This window comes from Leucoraja erinacea, chromosome 4 (genome assembly GCF_028641065.1).
Source record: "Leucoraja erinacea ecotype New England chromosome 4, Leri_hhj_1, whole genome shotgun sequence".
NCBI classification, from domain to species: Eukaryota; Metazoa; Chordata; class Chondrichthyes; order Rajiformes; family Rajidae; genus Leucoraja; species Leucoraja erinaceus.
The window spans coordinates 57,800,346-57,826,199 of record NC_073380.1 but is presented as its reverse complement, the minus strand read 5'-3'; the positions used below and the strand labels follow the sequence as shown (position 1 = coordinate 57,826,199).

Sequence of the window (25,854 nt, the reverse complement as noted above, 5' to 3'; positions counted from 1 at the left end):
GACCAAATTGAATACATTGTACTATATATTCAGTACAAAATGGGAACTGGTAACTGCTAAAGGACTGATTTCCAAAGGCTATTCCATGGCTAGCATCGACCTAAAAGATGCTTACTATTCAGTGCCTACACGGACTGATCACAAACGTTATTAAAAAAAAAATCAACTGGATGGGGCAGCTCTGGCAGTATAGAGCTCTACCAAATACATAATCATACTGATCATACTAATTGTGGGCATAACTTTGGAGTTGGCCTAACTAGCTGTAACAGCCACCATACAATTGGGTGAAAACCGGGGTTCACTATTGACAGCTCATATGTTGGTGACTTTACCAAAGGACAAGGCTACAGTCTTAACAGAGGTCTGTAACAACCCCACTGACATCAGTGAACCGTCTATCAGATTGGTAGCAAGTATAATTGGCATATGGTGTCTGCCTTTCCAGCCACACAATTTGGACCTTTGTATTACCAAAAATCTACAAAGGGCAAAAATACAAACACTCAAAGTTAATACTGGTCATTTTGACAGACCAATAAGCCACCAATCAAAGCTTATGGAATTAAAATGGTGGAGGGATAACATTCGGCATTGTTCCAACCCTATCGTTATCAGCAAACCCTTAATGGTGCTACAAACTGATGCCAGTGCGCTTGGTTGGGGTACTACCAATTTCCATCTCCATCTGTGGAGGTAGATGAAAGGCACAGGAGGCATCATTATCACAGACACTGGGCATAAACTACTTGGAAATGTGGGGTACGTTCTATGGCCTAAAGTCATACTGCTCTGGGATAAATCACCAGCATGTCAGAGTACAGAGTGACAAACTGACTAATACAATTTGGTAAGGGTGTATCCAGAGAAATATTGGAATATCAGCTACTTACCTACCAGGTAACCCAAAATTCAGTGACAAACATCAGGTCACGCAAATTCAATAAAATAAGACCAATAATCACCAGTTACCAAACTGTGTTTCTTGGGAACCAGACCCTGGGACAGCAGGGAAAGATGCTTTTCACTGCATTGAGGGGGCAATTGTTTATGCATTCTCTCCTTTTCTGCATCATCAGTCGAGTATTACGAAAAATACAACAAGACTCAGCGTCTGTTAATTGGTAGTGCCGATTGGCCTACTTAACCATGGTTCCCTGTGATACTCAACATGGGTTTTAACCATGCATCACCATCCTGAAACAACCAGATTATTGGTTCATCCCATAACAGGGGAACCCATCCATGTCAAAAACAACAAACCTACCAATTTGTAGAGTCTAAAGAAACCTCTACTGCAACTGGGACTGGCGGACCGAACATTAAACATTATCTCAGCGGGCCACAGACAGTCCACCAAAAACTATATCTGGTATACATCAGGAAATGGGAGATATATTGTCACAGAAACAACCTACAGTTTGATGAACATAACGTCTGTTATCGAATTCCTGGCAGGCCTCCATTATGATGAGGGGCTCAGTTACAGTGCCATTAACTGCGCCAGAAGTGCCCTTTCAACATATCTATGGCGAGGATCAGAGCGTCATTCTGTTGGGACTCACCCCTGATAACGAAACTTATGAGGGGAATTTTTAATATCAATCCCCCAAGAACCAGGTACTCTCTAAAGGGGATATGAGTATTGCCCTAACGTTGCTAAGGAATTGGTCTCCAGCAACAGCTCTGTTCCTGCAAAGACTGACGCACAAAACAGTTGTGCTGATGGCTTTGGTCACGGCACTAAGGGTACAGTCGTACATAAGTTAAGGCTGGACGATATGACTTCTTCCAACAGGATTATAACGTTTCATATTACGAATTAGTCAAACAGAACAGACCGGGATCATCAGGCCTCAAAATAGAATTTAGGGATTACCCTACAGATATCGTCTCTGTATAATAAGACAATTATTGGTCTATATGGTAAAAAACCAAAAACATCTGAGGCTATGAGATGGCACTACTAATCAGCCACAAACAAACCCACAAAAAAGTGTTGGTTCAAACTATTTCCAGATGGCTGAAACAGGTTTTAACAACAGCTGGGGTGGATACTAACATATTCAAATCTTATTCCACCTGGGCTGCAACTACATCGGCAGCTATGGAGTTGGATGTACCAATGAACCAAATCCTCGAGACAGCAGGATGGATCAGGGGAAAATGTTCCAACTATTCTACCACAAACCAGTAGTTAAACTGGAACTTTGCAGAGCCAATTTTAAGTTCTGTAATATAATTTCACCCCATATATAGGGGCTATAATTTGGTGTTAACAATTTATCATGGATTTCAATGTTGGATTCATGTCTAAACATGTTAACACAATTCCTCCCACAGTCAATTAAGGCAGATGTGATGCATGGACTCGTTCCCACGGCATGAAATCACAGAGCTTTGAAATCTTCACGTAGTCACTCACGTGACTCCGAAGTAAAATAGTAAGATTAAACGAGAACTTACCAATTCGAAGTTTGATCATTATTTTATGAGGAGTACATTGAGGGAATACGTGCCCTCCGCTCCCACCCTTGATCATATACTCAACTGGTATTTTCTTCTCTAATCTTACTATGTACAGTCATTACAGTTATCTGTGATTTCACACCGCTGCTTTGAAGAATGACACGCATGCGTCCTGGCGGGGTTCTTCACGTATTCCCTCAATGTACTCCTCATAAAATAACGATCAAACTTCGAACTGGTAAGTTCTCGTTTAATCTTACTATTTAATTGGCGTGTGTATTCCAGGGTGTAAATACTAAGGGTAGTATGACGGGCTGAATTTGACGTCACTTCAGTGGAATTTAAAGTAATTTTACCTAATTGCTGCCGTGGTATGGGAATAATGTTGGATTGAGGCTTTCGTTGGCAGTGGTCGATGGAGTTGCAGAGATTAATGTAGAAACCAGGACCTGCAGTTGCTGGTTTACACAGAAGGATACAAAGTGCAGGAGAAACAGCGGGTCAGACAGCATTGGAACACACATAGGTGACATTTCAGGTCGGGACCCTTCTTCAGACTGATATTTGTGATGGGTTAACACATTCAAGGAACCTGTGCACATGTGGTTCTGGATAGATAACCCCAGTAAGAGACTTGAAAGTGCTAGGGCGATACAGTGGTGCAGTGGTAGAGTTGCTGCCTTACAGCACCAGAGGCACGGGTTCGATCCTGACTATGGGTGCAGTCTGTATGGAGTTTTACGCTCTTCCCGTGACCATGTGGGTTTTCTCCGGGTGCTCCAGTTTCCTCCCACACTCAAAGGACAAATAGGTTTTTAGGTTAATTGGCTTCTGGAAATTGTAAATTGTCCCTAGTGTGTAGGATAGTTCTAGTGTATAGGGAGATCGCTGGTCAGCATGGACTCGGTGGGCCGATGGGCCTATTTCCGCCCAGTATCTCTAACGTCGAAAGGATGGTCGCCTAGGGTTGGAGGCATGGATGAACACAAAGTGCTGGAGTAACTCTGCAGATCAGGCAGCATCTCTGGAGAACATGGATAAGTGATGTTTTGGGCTGAAACCCTTCAGTATGCTTTGAGCAGATCAACACAAATCTCCAGTTTGATACAGTGTGGAAACAGGCCCTTCAGCCCGACTTGCCCACACCGGCCAACATGTCCCAGCTACACTCATCCCACTTGCCCGCGCTTGGCCAATATCCCTCCAAACCTGTCCTATCCTTGTATCTATCTAACTGCTTCTTAAACGTTGGGATAGTCCCAGCCTCAACAACCTCCTCTGGCAGCTTGTCCCATACACCCACCACCCTTTGTGTGCTGTTAGAGGCCCAGACTCCTCCCAAATCTCAGAACCTCTACCAACGTGGAGTAATTGCACCAATTGCATGGGAACCTCTGCCAACTGGGTTAACTCCACGTTATGCACCATGCCGACATAAATAAATCACCAGTTCTTTATCAAGCCAGGGTCTACATTTTATAACTCCCTTCCCCACCAACATGACTGTGCCTGTATCATCAGAAGAACTGAAGCTTAGTTTTATTTAGTTGAGTTTAGTGTCATTTAGTTTATTATTGCCATGTGTACTGAGGTATGAAAAGCTTTTTGTTGCATGTAATCCAGTCATCAAAAAGATTACATGGTTACAATCAAGCCGTCCATAGTGTACAGATACAGGATAAAGGGTATAATGTTTAGTGCAAGATAAAGCTAGATTCTCCTATCCTGGGTAAAGCTATAGCAAGAGGAAGCAATAGAAGCTGTGACTTTTAAAAGACAGATATATGGATAGGAAGGGTTTAGAGGAATATGGGGCAAAAGCGGGGAAGTGAGACTAGCCCAGAATGGTGGACAAGATGGGCTGAAGGGCCTTTATCCCTACTCAATAGCTCTATAACTCCAACAGTGATTGGACCTATTGGCTGCTCCATGCATAGAGTCATGGAGTCATAGAGTCATACAGCAAGGACACAGGCCCTTCAGCCCAACTTACCCACACCGGTCAACCTGTCCCATCTACACTTGCCCCACCTGCCTGCATTTGGCCCATATCCCTCTAAACCTGTCCTATCCATGCACCTGTCTAAATGTTTCTTAAATGTTGCGATAGTACCTGCCTCAATTACCTCCTCCGGCAGCTTGTTCCATACACCGATCACTCTTTGTGTTAAAAAGTTACTGCTCAATTTCCTATTAAATCTTTCCTCCTCACCTAAAATCTATTTCCTCTGGTTCTCGATTCCCTTACTCTGGGCAAGAGACTCTTGCGTTTACTCGATCTATTCCTCTCATGATTTTGTACAGGAAGATATTCTGTAAACTGCGATAGAAATGCAGGACTTTCCTTTTGATTAGAAAAAGAAAAACAATGTAATTGCATTCATTAATCTTGCCTTGGCTTTGCTTTGCCCTTTATACAGAGAATCCCACACAAGTTGGAAGGGGATTTGTTCTCATTAGCTTGGTGGACGTCAATGACAATGTCCCTGAATTTCCAATGGAGTACGAAACATTTGTTTGTGAAAACACCAAGCATGGCAAGGTAAGAAACCTCCCTTGGAAGTTATGTTACGTTCTTTGGCCAGGAATAGCTCAATGGTTCAATCTTGCTTTTATTGCCACATGTGCTAAGTGCAAACGCACAGTGAAAATACATATACACACCCACGCACACACACATACACGCGCACACACACGCACACACACACGCACACACACACACACACACACACACACACATACGCACACACACACATGGACATGGATGCATGCACACACACACACACGGACACACACATGGACACACACACACGGACACACATACACACACACGCACACACATACGCGCACACACACACACACACACACACACACACGCACACACACACACACACACACACACACACACACACACACACACACACACACACACACACACACACACACACACACACACACACACACACACACACACACACAACAAACACACATACAAACAAACAACCATATATAGTGCAAAAAGACAAAACTAATGCCCCCAAGTCCATGTAGTTCAGAGCTTATTGGAGGTTGTAGTGTTTAATGGTTGTAGGGAAAAAGCTGTTCCTGAACCTGGATGTTACAGTTTTCAGGCTCCATTGCTTTGTTCCCGAGGGCAGGGGTGAAATCAGAGTATGTCCAGGGTGGTTTGGGTCTGAGATGCGGCTGCTATTTCGAGGCAGTGAATCATGATGATCGATGGTGGGGAGGGCAGAACACATGATGGACTGGGCAGAGTTCACCACTTTTTGCAGTCTTCTTCGCTCCTGGGCGTTCGAGTTGCTGAAGAAGGCCGTGATGCACTGGTCGGGGCCATGGTGAGATGTTGGGAGATGGTGAGTGAAGGCCCTGGTGTGTGAAAGCGAATCCGGCAGCCAGCTGAAACAGTGAGCTTGGTCGGCAACAGAGTTGGAGTGAAGTCAGGCAGAGGAGGAATTATCTCCATGGAGTCCTTATGTCTCACGGCCCTGCACTTGTTGTCAGCTCTTTTCACCCATGTTCACTGGTAGAGGCTGGCCCTTGGAGAATTAGAGATTGTCTTGGAGCTAAAACAACATTGGGAATAATCAAAACCAGCGAAAATGGTGGGAAACTGTCAGTGAGCCAAAAAAAAGAGAGAAAGAGGGGTGGGTGCGAATGGGGGGGGGGGGGGAGGTGAGGGGGGAGGGGGGAGGGGGGATGGGGGTGATAGAGGGGGAAGGGGGGGAGAGGGAGGAGAGAGAGAGAGAGAGAGAGAGAGAGAGAGAGAGAGAGAGAGAGAGAGAGAGAGAGAGAGAGAGAGAGAGAGAGAGAGAGAGAGAGAGAGAGAGAGAGAGAGAGAGAGAGAGAGAGAGAGAGAGGAGAGAGAGAGAGAGAGAGAGAGGGGAGGGTGTGGGGGAAGGGGAGAAGGGAGAGGGAGAGGGAGAGGGAGAGAGAGAGAGGTATCACATTGTTTCAAAATCATTTGACAGGTATCTGGACCAGGGCAGGTTTAGAGGGATATTGGCCAAACACATTGTGAATTGGTCGGCATGGGCAAGTTGGGCTGAAGAGCCTGTTTCCACGCTGTATGTCTGTGTGAATCTAATGACTATGACTATGATTCTACCATCTGCCATCTGTGCAACAGTGTCACCCTGGTTGGGGCTAAATTAATTATTAATTATTGATCTGTTCAATTAATTTAATCAATCTCTGTAAAGCACTTTGGTTCAAATACTGGTTTTGTTGAAAAGTGCTATATAAATAAAGATTATTATTATTATTATTATTATTATTATTAAATTAGAAGGGCACGCACTAAACACACATTCCTCCAAAATGTGGGGAAATGGCTGACTTAAACCATGTAGTTTGCCTGCAGACGCTGTGTATAGTGGTGGAAAAATGTTGCAGATTTCAATGCTTCTCCCTGAATGACTGTTAACTCCTTTCTGGCTGCATAAATTCACAAAGAGGTATAATTAGATTAAATCACAGGCTTCTGAGGGTACGATAATAGCAATTTAAATTAAGAAATATTGGTTTACAGCAAATCAAAAATTGACTTACCAAGTGAAAGGTGGACAAAGTTTTAATAGAAACCAATGAGCATTTCTCTACTATGATTGCAATTAGAATAAAAAGGAATCAGGAATACAGACCATGTAAGACCATTCAAAATTAGTTATCATGACAGTTCCATTATACACTTGGCAAATCCATTATATAGCAATTCTCCACACGCAGAAATGAAGATAAATATAATAAGCTTAATTTAATATTCCTTGGACGACAGAAGTAGGACCTGCAATAACATCGCGCCTTTAGTGACCTCTCTCCCCCTTTGCAGTCAAATTCGTGTTGATGCAAAGTGAAAACACTGCACAAATGTAGGAAACATAGTAGTTCTTTTAGTTAAATCAGTATCTTCGGGTTTGGTTTAGTTTAGAGATACAGCGTGAAAACAGGCCATTTTGCCCATCAAGTCTGCACCGACCAGCAATCACCGCACATTAACACTATCCTACACACTAGGGACAATTTACAATTTTTTACCCAGCCAATTAGCCTACAAAACTGTACGTCTTTGGAATGTGGGAGGAAACCGGAGCATCCAGAGAAAACCCACACAGGTCATGGGGAGAACGCACAAACTCCGTACAGACAGCACCCGTAGTCCGGATCGAACCCGGTTCAGATGCGTTGTAAGGCAGCAACTCTACCACTGCGCCACTGTGCCACCCAACACAGGGAACTGTTTGCACCAAAATCCTTCATACAGTAGTCCCTTTCAAGGCCTTAACATACTCTGTCATAGAGCCATAGAGTAGTACGGCATGGAAACAGGCCCTTCGGCTCAACTCGTTCATGCCGATCAAGGTGCCCCACCTAAGCTGGTCCCATTTGCTCACATTTGGCCCTTTCAACACTTCCTATCCACATAACTGTCCAAGACAGCTGTGCCATAGAAAGCATTTTATCAGGATGCACAAAAGCAAGGTTTGGGAACAGCTCCATCCAAGACCGCAAGAAATTGCAGAGAGTTGTGGATACAGCCCAGACCATCACCATATCCAAACTCCCTTTGATAGACTCAATTTACACTTCACACAGCCTAGACAAGGCCACCAGCAAATTATCAAGGATGAGTTGCACCCCAGCCACTCCCTCTTCTCCCACCAGCAAGATGCACAGAAGTGTGAGAACGCACACCTCCAGATTCGGGTACAGTTTCTTCCCAGCTGTTATCAGGCAACTGAACCATCCTGGCAACCATTACAGAGCAGTCCGGAACTACCATCTCCCTCGTTGGAAACCCTCGGACTATCTTTAATCAAACTTTACTCTACTTTATTTCAACCGATGAACCATAGAAAGAATTCTGTCAGGTTGCGTCACAGCTCTGCCCAAAACTACAAGAAACTGCAGAGAGTTGTGGATGTAGCCCAGTCCATCAACCAGACCAGACTCCCAGCCATTGACTCCATCTACACTTCACTGCTGCCTTAGACAAACTGCCAAAAACATCAAGAACCTTTCCTTCCCCAGTTATTCCATCTTCTTCCTGCTATCGTCCGGCAGAAGGTACGGAAGCATGAAAGCACGCACCAACAGTCTGAGGAACAGGATCTTCCCCTCTGTTATCGAGCTTCTGGATCATCCTTCCATAGGCTAGGATACTGTCTAATTAACCTCTACATTGTGTGTATTGCAGACATTCGACTTTTTTTATGGAACTGATGCATTACAAAAATTAAAACTAAATTCCGCACTTTGTATCTTTCCCAATAGCACTTGAGTTTGGCTCAATTGTATTTATTATTGTATTGTCTGATTTAATGGGATAGTGTGTAACCAAATCTTTTCACTATATCTCAGTACGTGACAATAATAAGCCTAAACCTAAGCCCCTCTGAAGCCTCAACTGTTCTTCTAAGGGACAGTACCCTGAATAGGACAAATTGCTTCAAACACAGAAAGTGGGGGTGAGTCTATGGAATTCTCTGCCTCAGAGGGCAGTGGAGGCAGGTTCTCTGGATGCTTTCAAGAGAGAGCTACTGTAGATGGGGCTCTTAAAAATAGCGGAGTCAGGGGATATGGGGAGAAGGCAGGAACGGGGTACTGATTAGGGATGATCACATTGAATAGCGGTGCTGACTCGAAGGGCCGATTGGCCTACTCCTGCACCTATTGTCCATTGTCTATTGTCTATTTAACAGTGGACCTAAACTTGAGTTTCATGAAGTTTTAGCAAAGCAGTCAGAAAATGAAAAGAAATTCTGAAAGTTCAGATGCAATTTGGTGCGGCAGGATGGTGCAGCGGGAGTGTGGCTGCTTCACATCGGCAGGTTCGATCCTGACGACGGGTGTTGTCTGTACGGAGTCTGTACATTGTCCGTGTGACCGTGTGGGTTTTCTTTGAGTGCTCCGGTTTCCTCCCAACTTGGGTCTGTATCCACACTGTATCTCATAAACTGATGGAGTCATAGAGTCATACAGCGTGGAAACAGGCCCTTCGGCCCAACTTGCCACACCTACCAACAAGCCCCATCTGCACGAGTCCCCACCGCCTGCATTTGGCACATATCCTTCGAAAACTGTCATATATATGTACCTGTCTAAACGTTTCTTAAATGTTGTGATGGTACCTGCCTCAACTACCTCCTCTGGCAGCTCTTTCCATATACCTACCACCGTTTATGTAAAAACTTTGCCCCTCAGGTCCCCCCCCCCCCTTTAAACCTATGTGTTCTAGATCTCGATTCCCCTACTCTGGGTAGAAGATTGCATTTACCCTATTTATTCCTGGTTAACTAATCCAAATTGTTGCATTAGTGAGACACTGCTTGGTCAAAAGATTTTTTGCAGATCATATATTCGCAAGGTTTCAAAGTGGTTTAATTTTTATTGAAGAATGACACATTTGTAATTGATGGACCCATGGAGTCAATGTGACTCCTGAATATAAAACACTGCAGAGTGCCGCCTGCAAAGTGGTAGAAAATCTAATTGATCTCAGTGGGGATAACTAAGATTTTCAGCTGCTTAAACCAAATAATGGTTTTGGTTTACAAATTTGAAGCCACCAATGTCTCTGAATAAACAAATAGCCTCATGCACAGGGCTAAACTAATCTAAATACAACCTTCACTGTCCACGTGCCTGTCCGAAAGCCTTTTAAAAACATTCTATTTGATGAAGCGGGCAAACAGAATGAAACAAAGTCAAAGATGGCAAGACGTTGAGAAGGATTGAGAAGGACAGAGTAGTGGAAGGAGAACTGTAGGTCTTGACAGGGGTCTTCTGGTAAGAAGAACCGGGGGTCTTACTTGTAGTAGCCATTTAGCTTAACTCAGTATGTTATAACTATAACCAGTTACCTTTACATTTTATCTATAAATATATGGGTGGGATTTATACGTAGTTGGAGGCGTGTTTGCGGCTGGGATTCTCGCACAGACACCCTAGTAGTTTTAGTTTAGTTTGAAGAAGCATGAGGGAGAGGTCACAGCTTTCAACCATGCACGAGTATGACCACGATTATGGAACTATGAAAATGGTGCCAAAACCTGGCGACTCTTGTATATGGTCTCACTGGGCTGTTTCTATTCATTCAGCACTTTTTTTTTTTTTTTTTTTTTTTTTTTTTTTTTTTTTTTTTTTTTTAAATATTTTATTTTATTAGAAGTAAGCACAGTCATATGGCACCAAAGTGCCTAATATATATTTTCATAATACATTTTATGTACAACTTCTTTTTTTTTTTTTACATTGAAAAAAGATGAGAATAAGAAAAAGAAGTTAGATAGTAAAGGATAGAAAAATGTGAAATATATAGTGTGTGAAGAAAGAAAACGAGTAAATGAAGAAAGTTGAGAGAGAAAATAGTGAAAAGAAAAGGAGATCATTATTTATAGTCTTGACCAACCCTCGTCCAGTCCTGAAACAGTTATTTTTTACAATTGTGTTGCACCATATGATTCCAAAAAAACGACGAATGGAGACCAACTCGTTATGAATTGGTCTGATTTATCCATTAGGAGGAATCGCATTTCCTCAAGATGAGCGGTGTCCAACATACTTGCAATCCACATTTTAAGCGTTGGTATTGATGTACCCTTCCAAAATTTAAGTATTAATTTTTTTGCTATTATTAAACCATAATTAAGGAATAGATTTTGAGACGCGTTCAATTCATTCCCATCTTCCATTACACCAAATATGATCATTTCAGTATTAGGTTCCATTCTTGTCTTGAATAATCATTCAGCACTTAATTGGGGATTGTACTTATGTATGGCAATAATCTTACTGATCTGAGTGAAAAAAAATGTATTTCACTGTTCCATGGAACACATGATAATAAATAAGGGCTGAAAGGTCTGTTTGCTTGCTCTAAACTAAACTATGGCGGCGCAGTAGTAGAGTTGCTGCCTAGGCTTGGGTTCAATCCTGACTACTGGTGCTGCCTGTAAGGAGTCTGTATGTTGACCTGTGCGGGTTTTCTCTAGGATCTCCAGTTTCCTCTCTCACTCCAAAGTCCACAGGTGTGTAGGCTAATTGACTTGGTAAAACTGTAAATTGTCTCTAGTGTGTGTAGGACAGTGTTAAGGACCTGTCCCATTTGGCCGTCATTTGCGCGACATCATTTACGCGTCACGACGCATGATGCACGTGTCGTGACACGCACGTGATGCGCGCATGGTGCGCGATGACATAGGCTGTGACGCGCGGCATTGCAGGATTTTGTGATGTACAAAATCTTTGCACGCCATCTGCGTGACATGCAAATGATGGCCAAGTGGCACAGGGCCTTTAGTGTGTGGAGATCGCTGGTCGTCGCAGACTCGGTGGGCCGAAGGGCCTGTTTCCGTGCTGTATCTTTAAACTAAACTAAACATTGGAATCATTGGTGATCCTGTGGCACTGCGAGGCAGTGGCTGAACCAGCTGCGCCAGTGCACCATCCATAAATATAAAAGACTGTTTCCCCATGCTACACTTGCCGGTGCCTTTATCTTACGTTATTCATGACTCTTTGCAAGTTTTTGGAAGTGTATATTTGTCTAACGAGGATGTCTTGACCTTCTGAATTTGACCTGGAATGTGAACACATCTAGACTGCATTCAGGTCTAAAATCAATTCCGATCTTTTGCTTCAATTACAGATAATACAGAAGATCAGCGCCGTGGACAGAGATAAACCACCCAGTGGACATCACTTTTATTTCTCCCTTGCTCCGGGGGCCGGTAATAACCTTAACTTCACCGTGCAAGATAACAGAGGTATTTGCTTATGTACTGCCGGATCAATGCCTGTGTGTCGCATGGTTTATGACCTTCCTTCAACATGCTTACCACCGATTCTTAGTAAAAATCACCCTGTCTGCTGGATATTAACAGCGGAGTAATTGGCCCCCTTTGTAATTTATGTATGGATTATCTGTCAGGCCAGAAATGTCGCTGTCTAAATTATTGCAAACACCGAGAAAACGAAAGTGGTCTCATATTTCAGTTTTTTGATGATCCCTGCTCCATGAACAGCACAATACAAGGGCCACTAAATGACCAGGCTAGATCATCTCTGACTACTCTCACCCTGACCACAAACTCTTTGAATCACTTCCCTCTGGAAGGCGACTCTGGACTGTCAAAGCTGCCGCAGCCAGACATAAAAACAGCTTTTATCCACGAGTAGTAGCTCCACTCAACAACCAAAGATCTGGAGCCTCCTTATGATCTGGTATTTTATTTAATTCACATGTTTAATCAATAATGTTTTATTATTAATGTTTTATGTGTCATTCCTAACTGACACTACATGTCGTTGTCACTTGCAGGTGGAGCACCAAGGCAAACTCCTTGTATGTGAATACTTGGCCAATAAACTTATTCATTCATTAATTCAATCATTCATTAATTCAATCATTCATTCATTCAATCATTGTCAGTTCCTGTCTCTGAGTTAATAGGTTGCCACTGGCCATCAATTGGTAGCAGTCCTGTCTGTCGTTAGAAGGGTCTCAACCTGAAATGTCACCTATTCCTTTTCTCCAGAGGTGCTGCCTGTCCTGCTGAGTTGCTCCAGCATTTTGTGTCCATCTTCGGTGTGAACCAGCATCAGCTGCTCCTTCCTTCACAATCTGTGAGTCAGGTTGCCACAGCCCAGGGAACTGGGCAGAAGTGTCAAGGTTCTATTATTGTCCAGTGTACCGAGGTACAGTGTAAAGCATAGCTTGGGAATAGCTCCTTCCAAGACCGCAAGAAGTTGCCAAGAATTGTGGTCGCAGCCCAGACCATCGTGTAAACCAACCACCCTTCCACTGACTCCATTTACACTTCATGCTGCCTCAGCGAGGACCTCAGGAACAAAAATAATTTTCACTGTACCTCGTTACACGTGACAATAAACTAAACTAAACTAAACTAAGCTTAAAACATAATTAAGGATGAGTCTCGCCCGGGTAATTCCCTCGTCTCCCTTCTCCCAACAGGCAAAAGTTACAGAAATTTGAAAACATACATCTCTTCACATACAGGGGCAGTTTCTTACCAGCTGTATTCAGGCAACAGAACCATCCTATAATCAACTAGAGAGCAGTCCTGACCTAACATCGATCTCATTGGAGTCCCTCGGACTATCTTTAATCAGATTTTACTGGAATTTATCTTGCACTAAACATTATTCCCTTTACCCTGTGTCTGTACACTGTGGATGGCTCAATTGTAATCATGTGTAGTCTTTGGCGGACTGGTTAGTATGTTAAAAAGCTTTTCACTGTACCTCGGTACATGTGACAATAAATTAAGCTGAAACCTTTGTTTTGCATACTTTCCAAACGGATTGGATAATACCATCCATAAATACAATCAAGCCATAGTCTAGTCCAACAGGTAGATGAAAGAGGCAGATACAGAGAGCAGAGTATAATTCTCAGCCTCAGGGAGTGCTGCATTGCCAGAGGTGGAGGCACAGTGGCGCAGCTGCTGCCGCATGGTGCCAGAGACCCGGGTTCAACCCTGACCTTGGGTGCTGTCTGTGTGGAGTATGCACGTTCTCTCTGTGACCTCGTGGGTTTCCTCCGGGTTCCCCCCACATTCCAAAGATGTGCGGGTTTGTAGGTGAATTAGCCATCTGTAAATTATCCCCTAGTGTGTAGGGAGTGGAAGAAAGAGTGGGATAACATTGAACTCGTGTGATCGATGGCCAGTGTGAACCTTGTGAGCCGAAGGGCCTTTTCCATGCTGTATCTCTAAACATAAACTAGTTGTTGACTTTGTTTGAGACCTCTTGGGGGACCACCAAAGAGCCAGAAGCTCTGTTTCCCAGAGCAAGAGACCGCTTACTTATTTATTCCTCAGTCAGCAAATCGGAGAATGATTACAGCACAGAAAGAGGTCATTTGGCCCATTCACCCTGGCTCTTTAGCACGGCAGCTAATGTCCTCCATCAACCCTTAACGCTTAGGTTTCGGTTTATTATTGTCACATGTGCAAAGGTACAGTGAATGTGAAATGTTTGATTTTGCATGTTATCCAAAAATGATAGGATAAAACTGTACATAAATATAATCAAGTAAAACTCAAGAACAATAGTTAGAGCAAAGGGGAAGATACAGAGTGCAGAATATAGTTCTCAGCATTGTAGTGCACCAGTTCCAGAGACAAAGTCTAATGTCCGCATTGGGGTCGAGGTGAATCGGACAGTGCCCCAGCTTATGTAAGGACTGTTCGGAAGCCTGATAACAGAGGGGGTGAAGCTGTCCTGAGTCTAGTGGTGCGCGCTTTCAAACTTCTGTATCTTTTGCCAAACAGGAGCGCAGAGAAAAAGGAATGACTGAGGTGGGACAAATGACACTAAAGTGGATGGAATTGTAAATAGTGTCGATGTTTGTCAAAAATTGCAACAGGATCTTGATTGATCAGTTGGCCAAGGGGAGCTAAGGAATGGTTAATGGAATTTAATGCAGGGAAGTGCAAGGTATTGCATTTTTGGATGTCTAATCAGGGCCGGACCTACACAGTGAATGGGAGAGTGTGGTAGAGTAGAGGAATCTTGGAATGCAGGTACATAGTTCCTTGAAAGTGGTGTCACCAGTAGATAAGGTTGTCAAGAAGGCTTTCGGTACATTGGCTTTCATCAGTCACAGTATTGTGTATAGAAGTTAAGAGGTCATGTTATGGTTGTACAAGACATTGTTGAGGCTACATTTGAAGTATCGTGTTCAGTTTTGGTCATACAAAATATGTTTGTAAGCTTGGAAAGACACAGAGAAGATTTACGAGGATGTTGCCAGGAATTGAGGGCCTGAGCTATAGGGAGAGGTTGATAAGGGGGAAGAATATAAAACATAGAGTATATAGAATTTTGAAAAGAATATAAAAAGAGGGATGTAATGTTGAGGCTTTATAAGGCACTGGTCAGATTGCAATTGGGATATTCTGAGCCCTTTTGGGCCCCATATCTGAGAAAGGATGTGCTGGTGGTGGAGAGGAACCAGAGGAGGTTTACGAGAATTATCCCAGGAATGATTGGGTTAACATATGATGAGCATTTGATGGCACTGGGTCTGTACTCACTAACGTTTAAAAGGATGATGAAGGAAACTTACGGCATAGAGTGGATGTGATGGCACTGGGTTCCTCTAGGTTCCACTCGTTTTTCCTTTACTCACCTAAAACGAGGTTTAAAACTTTTTTTTCACACAGAGAGTGGTGAATCTCTGGAACTCTCTGCCACAGAGGGTAGTTGAGGCCAGTTCATTGGCTATATTTAAGAGGGAGTTAGATGGGCCCTTGTGGATAGGGGATCAGGGGGTATGGAGAGAGGCAGGTACGGGATACTGAGTTGGATGATCAGCCATGATCATATTGAATGGCGGTGCAGGCTCGAAGGGCCGATGGCCTACTCCTGCACCTAATTTCTATGTTTCTATGTTTCTAGTGGGAGAGTCTATAACCAGAGGCCACAGCCTCAGAATAAAATGGCTTCCCTTTAGAAAGGAGATGAGAATGAATTTCTTTAATCAGAGGGTGGTGAATCTGTGAAATTCATTGCCACAGAAGGCTGTGGAAGCCAAATCAATGGATATTTTTAACGCGGAGATTGATAGATTCTTGATCAGTACGGGTGACAGGGCTTATGGGGAGAAGGCAGGAGAATGGGGTTGAAAGAGAAAGATGAATCAGCCATGATTAAAAGGCTAAGTAGACTTGAATGGGCCGAATGGCCTTCCTCTATTCCTCTAACATAAACATGAACGGATGAATTATAATACATGGAAATAATTTTCTACAATTATTGTGGTCTTCAACAACATGTTTGCAAACTTACGGTGTGATGATAGATTGGCTGAAGGTGACCCTGCCGAACCGGAAGGATAGAACAGACCGAGAGGGAGAGTGAAAAATAAAATTTATTTCCGACCGACTTTGCGAACGATTCTGTAAATCGGGCTGCAGAGAGACGTGGAAAGGGAGTGACCTCTTGGTAATGTCGTGCCTTTTACATCGTGGTGTGACAGCAGGACAAAAATGTTATTTTGCTTTGTTAATGGGTTTTCAGTGCAAACATGTTGTTCCTTGTGGAGCTGATCAATCAAGGAGTGAAGACACCGGAGACCTGTGTCACTGCACACCACATCCTGGTGTCAGGGAATGATGGATGGTGTCGGCTGCTGCTCATAATTAAGCCCTGATGTACTCAAGGGCGCGCTGAGCCACTGGAAGTATAGAGGCGGCAGAGCTAAGACAAACGTCATGGTGCCTATTTGAAATGAACTGGAATTGAAAGAAAAAGGAAGTATTTAATTAGTATTGACTAGTAAGGGTGTCAGGGGTTATGGGGAGGAACCAGGAGGATGGAGTTGAGACGGAGAGATAGATCAGCCATGATTGAATGGCTGAATAGGCATGATTGGCCAAATGGCCTATTCTGCTCCCAGAACTTATGAACATGCTGAATGTGGCAACTCATTGTATTGTAACTCTGAGATATTTTAGTGTAGTATTGTTTCGAGATCCAGTACTGAAACAGGCCCTTTGGCCCACCAAGTCCGTGCCGACCAGCTATCACCCCAAGCACACATATTTTACAATTCATACTGAAGCCAATTAACCTACAAACCTGAAGATAGACACAAAATGCTGGAGTAACTCAGAGGGTCAGGCTGCATCTCTGGAGAAAATGGATAGGTGACATTTCGGGGCAAGACCCTTCTTCAGACTTCCTTTGTCGGTGCTTACCTGTACTTCCATCTCCTACCAGACTGAAGAAGGGTATAAGACAGCAGCTCTACTGCTGTGTCACTGTACTCCCCTTAAAATATATGATCTATGGACTGTCTTTGGTTGCACATTGAACATTGGGCATTTTTTGGATTGTGGTTAATAATTTATTGAATTTTGTTTTTATATCTTGTCTTTGTGTACTGTATTTACAGGCCTGTTGTGCTGCTGCAAGTAAGCATTGAATTGTTCCACAGTCAATATATATATGAGTCGTGACATATTAGGTTCAATGGGTCAATGGTTCTTTTATTATTACATGTACCAAGGTGCAGTGAAATTCATTTTTTGCAAACAGATCAGTAAGATTATTGCTATACATGAGGACAATCCGTAATAAATGACTGAATGCATCGAAACAGCCCCCGGAGATCCTATACAAAGAGTCGCTAGGTTTTGGCATCATTTCACAGTCCAAGCTACAATTTAGAGTTTAGAGATACAGCGTGCAAACAGGCCCTTCGGCCCACTGAGTCCCCGCTGACCAGCGATCCCCACACACTAACACTATCCCACACACACTAGGGACAATTTACAATTTTTACTGAAGCCAATTAACCTACAAACCTGTACATCTTTGGAGTCTGGGAGGAAACCGGGATCACGGGGAAAAAAACCACACAAGTCTTGGGGAGAACGTACAAACTCCATCCAGACAACACCCATAGTGAAGGCTGAACCCGGGTCTCTGGTGCCGTTGCACGTCTGTGCCGCGTGCAAAGGTCCGTTCCAGCCGTCACCTCGGTTGGGATTGCCAGCTCTCTCCTCCCCTCTGACTGAAAAATAGAGGATTCACAGGCTGTAGGTGACATATAGGTGGGTTAAATGGATTGCTACAACCCCACGTGTTTAGGGCTGGAGTTTACAGCGTGTGACGAGGTGACCACACTGTGCGCTCTGATTGTTTAACCTCTGTGTCAGTGATTGAATGCACGCGACATTCCACAGATTGAAGCTCCCCCCTGTTGGCTGGTTCATTGATTTACAATCTTCTGCTGCATACTTCCAGCTGGGCTGTGTTCTCAACAGAGAAAGGCTTGCTGCTTTTAGTCATAGAATAAGTAAAACAGTGTGGAAACAGAACTTTCGGCCCAACTTGCCCACGCCAACAAATGTGTCCCATCTATACTGCCTGCATTTGGCCCATCTCTAAACCTGTCCTATCCATGTACCTGTCTAAATGTTTCTTAAATGTTGTGATAGTACCTGCCTCAACTACCTCCTGCAGCAGCTCTTTCCATATACCCACCACCATTTATGCAAAAAAATTGCTTCTCAAGTTCCTATTAAATATTCCCCTATCACTCCCCTCACCTCACTATTCTTAAACCTATCATTCCTCTCATTCTCTGGTTCTGGTTTGGACATAGATGTGCAGACAGTGACTTCACAAGATCAGAAGCTCTTTTTTTTACACTGATGCCAGATTTCGACCCAAAACCTTGACAATCCTTCCTTCCTTCCACTCCCTCCGCCACCATATGAAATTCGGCCCGCTAAGTTTTTCCGAATTTTGAACTAAAACCCAAAAGTGCTGGAGTAACTCGGTGGGCCAGGCAACATCTTTGGAGAACATGGATAGTTTAGTTTAGTTTGATTTAGTTTGTGATGATTCAGGTTGGGACCCTTTTTCAGACTGACTTTGGTAGGGGTAAGAAAGCTGGAAGAGAAGTTGTGCAGGACAAAGTCTGGCCGGCCTGTGATAAGTGAGTACAGGTGAGGAAGGTGGACAAAGCCCAGAGATGGAAAGACAAAAAGAGTGAGATAAGGACAGGTACATGAATAGTATGTGGGAAGGAACTACATATACTGCTTTAAACCGAAGATAGGTACAAAAAGTTGGAGTAACTCAGCTAACAGGCAGCATCTCTGGAGAGAAGGAATGGGTGACGTTTTGGGTCGAGACCCTTCTTCAGACTGATCAATCAGAGACAGTCAGTGCTCTCTGAAGAAAATTGGGCAGATATTATGAGAGACAATGACTCTCAGAGCTGAGGGGAAAGATAAAAGAAATAGAATGATGCAGTTTATGTATTTCAGTCTGAAGAAAGGTCTCAACCTGAAACGTCACCCATTCCTCTCCAGAGATGCTGCCTGTCTCGCTAAGTTTCTCCAGCTTTTTAAGTCTATCTTCGGTACATGGATAAACCAGGTTTAGAGGGATATGGGCCAAACGCAGGCAGGTGGGACTAGTGTAGATGGGGCATGTTGGTCGGCTTGGGCAAGTTGGTCCGAAGGGCTGTTTTCCACACTGGATGACTCTGTGACTATGAAATCTATGAGGTGCAAAATGTGAAAACACGAAGTGCTGGAGGAAGTGAACAGGTCAGGCAACATCAGAGAAGGGAATGGACAGGCAACATTTCGGGTCAGGACCCAGATGAATAGAGATTAATTTAAATGGAAGCTAGCTTAAATGGAGGGATATGGGCCAAACACAGGTAGGTGGGACTAGTGTAGATGGGACATGTTGGTCAGTGTGGGCAAGTTGGGCTGAAGGGCCTGTTTCCACGCTGTCCAACTATGACTAGGACACTCTATCTAGGTGCTAGTAAAGCACCATTGCAAATAGCAAGTCTATGTGCGACTAAATAGTGAAAGGCCTGGATAGAGACGATGTGGAGAGGATGTTTCCACTAGTGGGAGAGTCTGGGACCAGAGGGCACAACCTCAGAATAAAAGGACCTACCTTCAGCAAGGAGATGAGGAGGAATTTCTTTAGTCAGAGGGTGTTGTATCTATTTTTAAGGCAGAGATAGATAGATTCTTGATTAGTGCAGGTGTTAGGGTTCATGGGAAGAAGGCAGGAGATTAAGGTTGAGAGGAAAAGGTAGATCAGCCACGATTGAATGACAAAGTAGACTTGATGGGCCGAATGGCTTAATTCTGTTCCTAGAACATGAACTAGTAGAGAACCATTGAATCATTGAAACCCCATGAATTTATGAATTAATAATAATTGTTGCTCTTTGAACCATAACCTGTAGATAATACGGCGGCGATCCTGACTCGGAGAGCGGGCTTCAGTCGGCACGAGCAAGCCGTTTACTTCCTGCCCGTGGTCATTGTGGACAATGGCGTGCCGCCGCTGAGCAGCACCAACACCCTCACCGTGCGCGTCTGCAGCTGCGACGACCACGGCGCTGCCCACTCGTGCAACACCGAGGCCTTTGCCCACCCTGCCGGCCTCAGCACTGGAGCTCTCATCGCAATCCTGGCGTGTGTGCTGACTCTCCTGGGTAAGCAGATCCACTGCGGGCCACCGGCTATTACGCTGGAGATGATTACTGGTACCGGGGGTTGGAAACAAAAACCAGGAACTGCAGATGCTGGTTTACATGCAAAAAGGCAGAAAGTGCTGGAGTAACTGAGCGGGTCAGGCAGCATCTCTGGAGAACATCTCAGGTGACATTTCGGGTTGGGACTCTTCTTCAGTATCTCAATGGCAGCATAGAATCATGGAGTCTAACACCGTGGAAACAGGCCCTTTGGCCCAACTTGCCCACACTGGCCAATATGTCCCATTTGCACGAGTCCCTATTATCTGTGTTTGGCCCATGTCTTCCTAAACCTGTATTATCCATGTACCTGTCGAAATGTTTATTTAAACGTTGCAATAGTCCCTGCCTCAACTACCTCCTCTGGCAGCTCGTTCCATACACCCAGCACCCTTTTGTGCAAAAATTACCACTCGGGTTCCTTTTAAATCTTTCCCCCCTCACCTTAATCCTTTGTCCTTTGGTTCCCAATTCCCCTACTCTAGGGACTCAAGAGACTCTGTGTGTCTATTCATCTCAGGACTTTGAGGTTGGAGTAGGTGCAAGTGCAGGAAAGCAGAGTAGAAGGAAAGGCAAAGGTCAGAGCAGCAATGGATTTATTGAATGGTGAAGAAGACTGTTTAAACAAAGGGCTCTCGGCAACTGGTGATGACTTTTACATAAAGCTCACTGGTAATGATGTATTTCTCAGCAAGGGTTGAGTGAGAATGGATTAGTACCTCCTGCACTCTGCGTCCTTTTCATTTCTAAGGCAAAGTTCCTGGCCATGAATTACTGAGGCAAAATGCTATTAGCTCAATGCTGCCTAGTGAATGCTAAGTGGATAAATTATGTGCCACCACATTGCACAGGAAGGAGCGAGGCGTCTTGTTGTGAAAAGATAATTACAATCGTTCCTTTAAAGAAAGAATTGTTCAATGTCCAAACGCGTCCACTTACCATTTGGATTCCAGTTGGATAAGCCAACACGGTGGCACTGTGGTAGAATTACTGCCTCACAGCGCCAGACACCCAGGTTCAATCCTGACCACGGGTGTTGTCTATACAGAGTTTGCACGTTCTCCCCACGACCGCGTGGGTTTCCTCTGGGTGCTTGGGTTACCTCGCACATTCCAAAGATTTACAAGTTTGTAGGTTGATTGGCTTCTGTAGATTGTCTCTACTGTGTAGGACAGTGCTAGTGTACAGGGTGATCGCTGGTCGGCACGGATATGGTGGGCTGAAGGGCCTGTGTCTGCACTGTATCTCTAAAGTCTAAAGTGTAAAGTTGTCTGATTTCTCTTCTCCTCACTCCAACCAAGGGGAAGGTTTTAATCTCCAGTCCTGCACAAATCTTTTCATTTTCACACGGAATCACGTTCGGTTGGCTTGGCTTAGGATTGCAAGCCTGATCTCAGGGAAAGCATTTCCACAAAACGGGTGCTGAAGATATTATTGAGTCATACAGCATGGCAACAGGCTATTCGGCCTATCTTGCCCACACCGACCAACATATCCCCAACCTGCATTTGGCCCATATCCCACTTAACCATTCCTATCCATGTAAACTGTTCAAATGTCAAAGATTATGGGGAGAAGGCAGGAGAATGGGGTTGAGGGGGAAGAATAGATCAGTCTTGATCGAATGGTAGAGCAGACTCGATGGGTCGAATGTTCTAATTCGGTCCCTGTAGCTTTTGATTTGGGTGACATGCAGGCAAATGAGACTCGCTTTGCTAGGCATTTTGGTCACCATGGCTGAGTTGGGCAGAAGGGCCTGTTTCCAAGCTGTATGACTATGATTCAATGAGACTTCATCTACAGGCTGAAAAACTTTAGTTTAGCCTTTACACTTTAGGGATACAGTGTGGAAACTGGCCATTTGGCCGGCCGAGTCCAAGCCGACCAGTGATCACCCCGTATACTAGCACTGTCCTACACACTGAGGGCAATTTACAATTTACAATTAGCCGACAAAACCGTGCATCTTTGGAGTGTGGGAGGAAACCAGAGCACCTGGAGAAAGTCCACACAGGACACGGGGAGAACATACAAACTCCATACAAACAGTACCTGTAGTGAGGATGGAACCTGGGTCTATAAACTGTGCCACCGTAAAGGATGAAATGGCATCCTGGAAAAGCAGGCTTTGACTGCTGTTGTTATTTTTCTCCTGTAGTGTTCGTGCTCCTCATCGTGTCCCTGCGCAGACGGAAGAAGGGGTCGTTGGTGTTCGACGAAGAGAAAGACATCAGGGAGAACATCGTGCGCTTCCACTGTCCCTGGGGCCGTTCCATAAATTAACCACCCTCTGGGTGAAGAAGTGCAACTAGGTCCCCTAGTTCTAGTTTCCCCGTCATTGGGAAACATCCTCGGTGCGATGACGAAGGGGCGGTGAGGAGGACACTGAGGCCTTCGACATGGCCGCTCTGAGGAACCTCAACTTCATACAGGAGGTGAAAACCCGTCGGGATGTGACGCCAGAGATCAAGCTCCTCTCGAGGACGCCGCGCAAGACGTCCCCGGACAACGTCATCTTCGGGGAGTTCATCTGGGAGAGGATGAAGAACGCGGACGGAGATCCTGGGGCTCCTCCATATGACTCGCTACAGACCTACGCCTTCGAGGGCAACGACTCCGTGGCCGAGTCCCTCAGCTCCTTGGAGTCCATCAGCTCCGCGTCAGACCAGAACTACGATTACCTCAGTGACTGGGGTCCCCGTTTCAAAAAGCTAGCGGACATGTACGGAAGCCCAAAACAAGGCGCAAACTCTTAATTCCACCCGACTCAAAACAATTGCACTGATTTTGCTTTCTCGTCAGTTGCAGAACAGTCTTGGAGAGAAAAGGAAATGTAAACAGAGAACCATTTTTTAAAGAGTTTTTTTGCTTTGCCCCTTTTTAGGTGGTAACAATATCATCTGAATTACCATGGAAAACATTCAATGCAACCAGGTCATGAGCAGAGTTCGACGTTTCATGATGCGAAGAGATGGAGTGGTCGCAGTTCTTTGCTGCAAACATTGTCTCTTCTGATTTGTGCAGGAGAGTTTATCTTTTTCTTTAATTTACTGTACGTTGATATATTTATATTAAAGATCCAAAACCCATCCCTTTAAATACAGGCGCTCCCTGACTTACGTAAGGGTAGCACGATGGTGCAGCGGTGGAGTTGCTGCCTCACATCCCCAGAGACCCTGGTTCAATCCTGACTACAGTACATTCTCCCTATGACCTACGTGGGGTTTTCACCGCGTGCTCCGGTTTCCTCCCGCACTCCAAAGCCATGCAGGTTTGTAGGTTAATTGGTGTTGATACAATTGTAAATTGTCCCTAGTGTGTAGGATAATGCTAGTGTACTTGGTGATCACTGGTCGGTGCGGAATCGGTGGGCTGAAGGGTCTGTTGCCACGCTGTATCTCTAAAGTCTCATAATAGGCGCCTTAGTAAACTCGCCCTTACGTAAGCACTTCTTTAACCCACTGCTTTATTTCCGAGTTGCGCATCTCGGCAGCAATGAGCTGCTGCTGTTGTTGCATGTGGCCATTTCCACAAGCCACTCAGCAGTTTTCAAGGATGTGCTTCGTGGTCTCTGCTTCGGAGCTCCCCCTGTGGTCTCCACATCAGAGTTCCCCCTGTGGTCTCCACATCAGAGTTCCCCCCATGATCTCCACATCAGAGCTCCCCCCGTGATCTCCACATCAGAGCTCCGCACCCCCGTGATCTCCACATCAGAGTTCCCCCCATGATCTCCACATCAGAGCTCCCCCATGATCTCCACATCAGAGCTCCGCCCCCTCATGATCTCCACATCAGAGCTCCGCCCCCCCATGATCTCCACATCAGAGCCCTGTGGTCTCCATGCTGGAGCTCCCCCATGATCACTGCGTTGGAGCTTCCCCCTGTGGTCCATGTATCAGAGCTCCCCCATGGTCTCCACGTCAGAGCTCCCACCTAGTCTCCCACTGGTAATACACAGTATGAACGGTGAACGTACAGGTGCACGGCAGCACTTCAGTTTCCGACCTAGGTAACATCTGACTTATGCAAGATTCGGCGGGAGATAACCTTTACGTGAGTGGGGGAGCGTCTGTTTTCCAGTCTTGGTGCTAGTTCACGCAGACGTGGAATTCGGTTGGAGCACATATGGCCAGAAGAGACTCAAGGGGACAAATGGCCTAATTCCGTACCACAAAATTCGACGAGGCTTCGGGAATAAATACGGGTTTTTGTTTCCCTCAACTACAGAATGTATGGATGAAATAAAGCATGAAGGAATCTAATTATAGTAAATTAACAGAACATTTCTCATCTCCATTAGACATTTAAAAGTTACGAGGAATTGTATTTAATCTGGATAATTACGCTTGGTGGTCGTTTGGCCGACAAAGGGAAGAATAATAGAAATTGTTTCTCAATGTCAGAGTTGAAAACCTCATCGTATGTCATAATCTGTGGGGTACAGTTTAGTAGACAATCATTACTCCATGGTCCAATAGATTTTCGTCCATTTGTATAAATACGAATAATTTAAAAAATGGGTTTTGTAATAGGATATTATAAAAAGTGTCATTATGTTTGGTCATACCTGTATAGTTTTCAATAAAAGAATGGAAATGAATATAGTTTAAGCACCTAGTTATGTAACATCAACTTTCCTTAATTTTAATTTGTACTTTTCCCTTGTCTTCTCTTTTCACGTTGCCACACCCAATCATTTTCCCCTGGAATAATAGTGTCCTTAAGTAGTCACAAAAAGCTGGAGTAACTCTTCTTCAGACTGAGTTACTTCAGCTTTCTTCAGACCCTTCTTCAGACTGAGACCTAGGGGAAAGGGAAATGGAGATATTGTACAGATGGTGATATAGAGAGATGTAGACCAAATAAATGAAAGATATGCAAAAAGGTAATGATGAACGAGGAAATCTGGAGCCCACAATGTTCTATTGTTGGCTGTCGGCTAGGTGATAATGAGTTATACAGACAATGTAACTTAACAGATTGACAATTAAACTCGTACAACGACTAGGGTGGGGGAGGGACGGGGAGAGGGGGGATGGAAGGATTACTTGAAGTTAGAGAAATCAATATTCATACCGCCTGATACAAGGTTTCGAACAGTGAAAGGCCTGGATAGAGTGGATGTGGAGAGGATGTTTCTACTGGTCTGAGATTCTAGGACCAGAGGCCATAGGCTCAGAATAAAAGATGGTACCTGGAGAAAGGAGATGAAGTGGAATGTCTTAAGTTAGTGGGTGGTGAATCTAGGGAATTCATTGCCACAGACAGCTGTGGAGGTCAAGTCAATGGATATTTTTAAGGCAGAGATGGACAGTCTGGTG

At 44.4% G+C, this 25,854-nt stretch overlaps 1 protein-coding gene across 1 annotated transcript in view; it reads left to right on the top strand.

Annotated features, from left to right (window-relative positions):
- The window catches only part of cdh7a (cadherin 7a), a 294,111-nt gene extending 268,978 nt beyond the window's left edge, over window positions 1–25,133 (top strand). Inside the window, 5 exon segments of the mRNA XM_055634342.1 lie at window positions 4,890–5,011; window positions 12,137–12,254; window positions 20,243–20,494; window positions 22,692–22,827; window positions 22,902–25,133. Coding sequence (XP_055490317.1) covers window positions 4,890–5,011; window positions 12,137–12,254; window positions 20,243–20,494; window positions 22,692–22,827; window positions 22,902–23,289 — 1,016 coding nt within the window. The 3' untranslated portion in view covers window positions 23,290–25,133.
- Window positions 25,134–25,854: the final 721 nt, after the last annotated feature.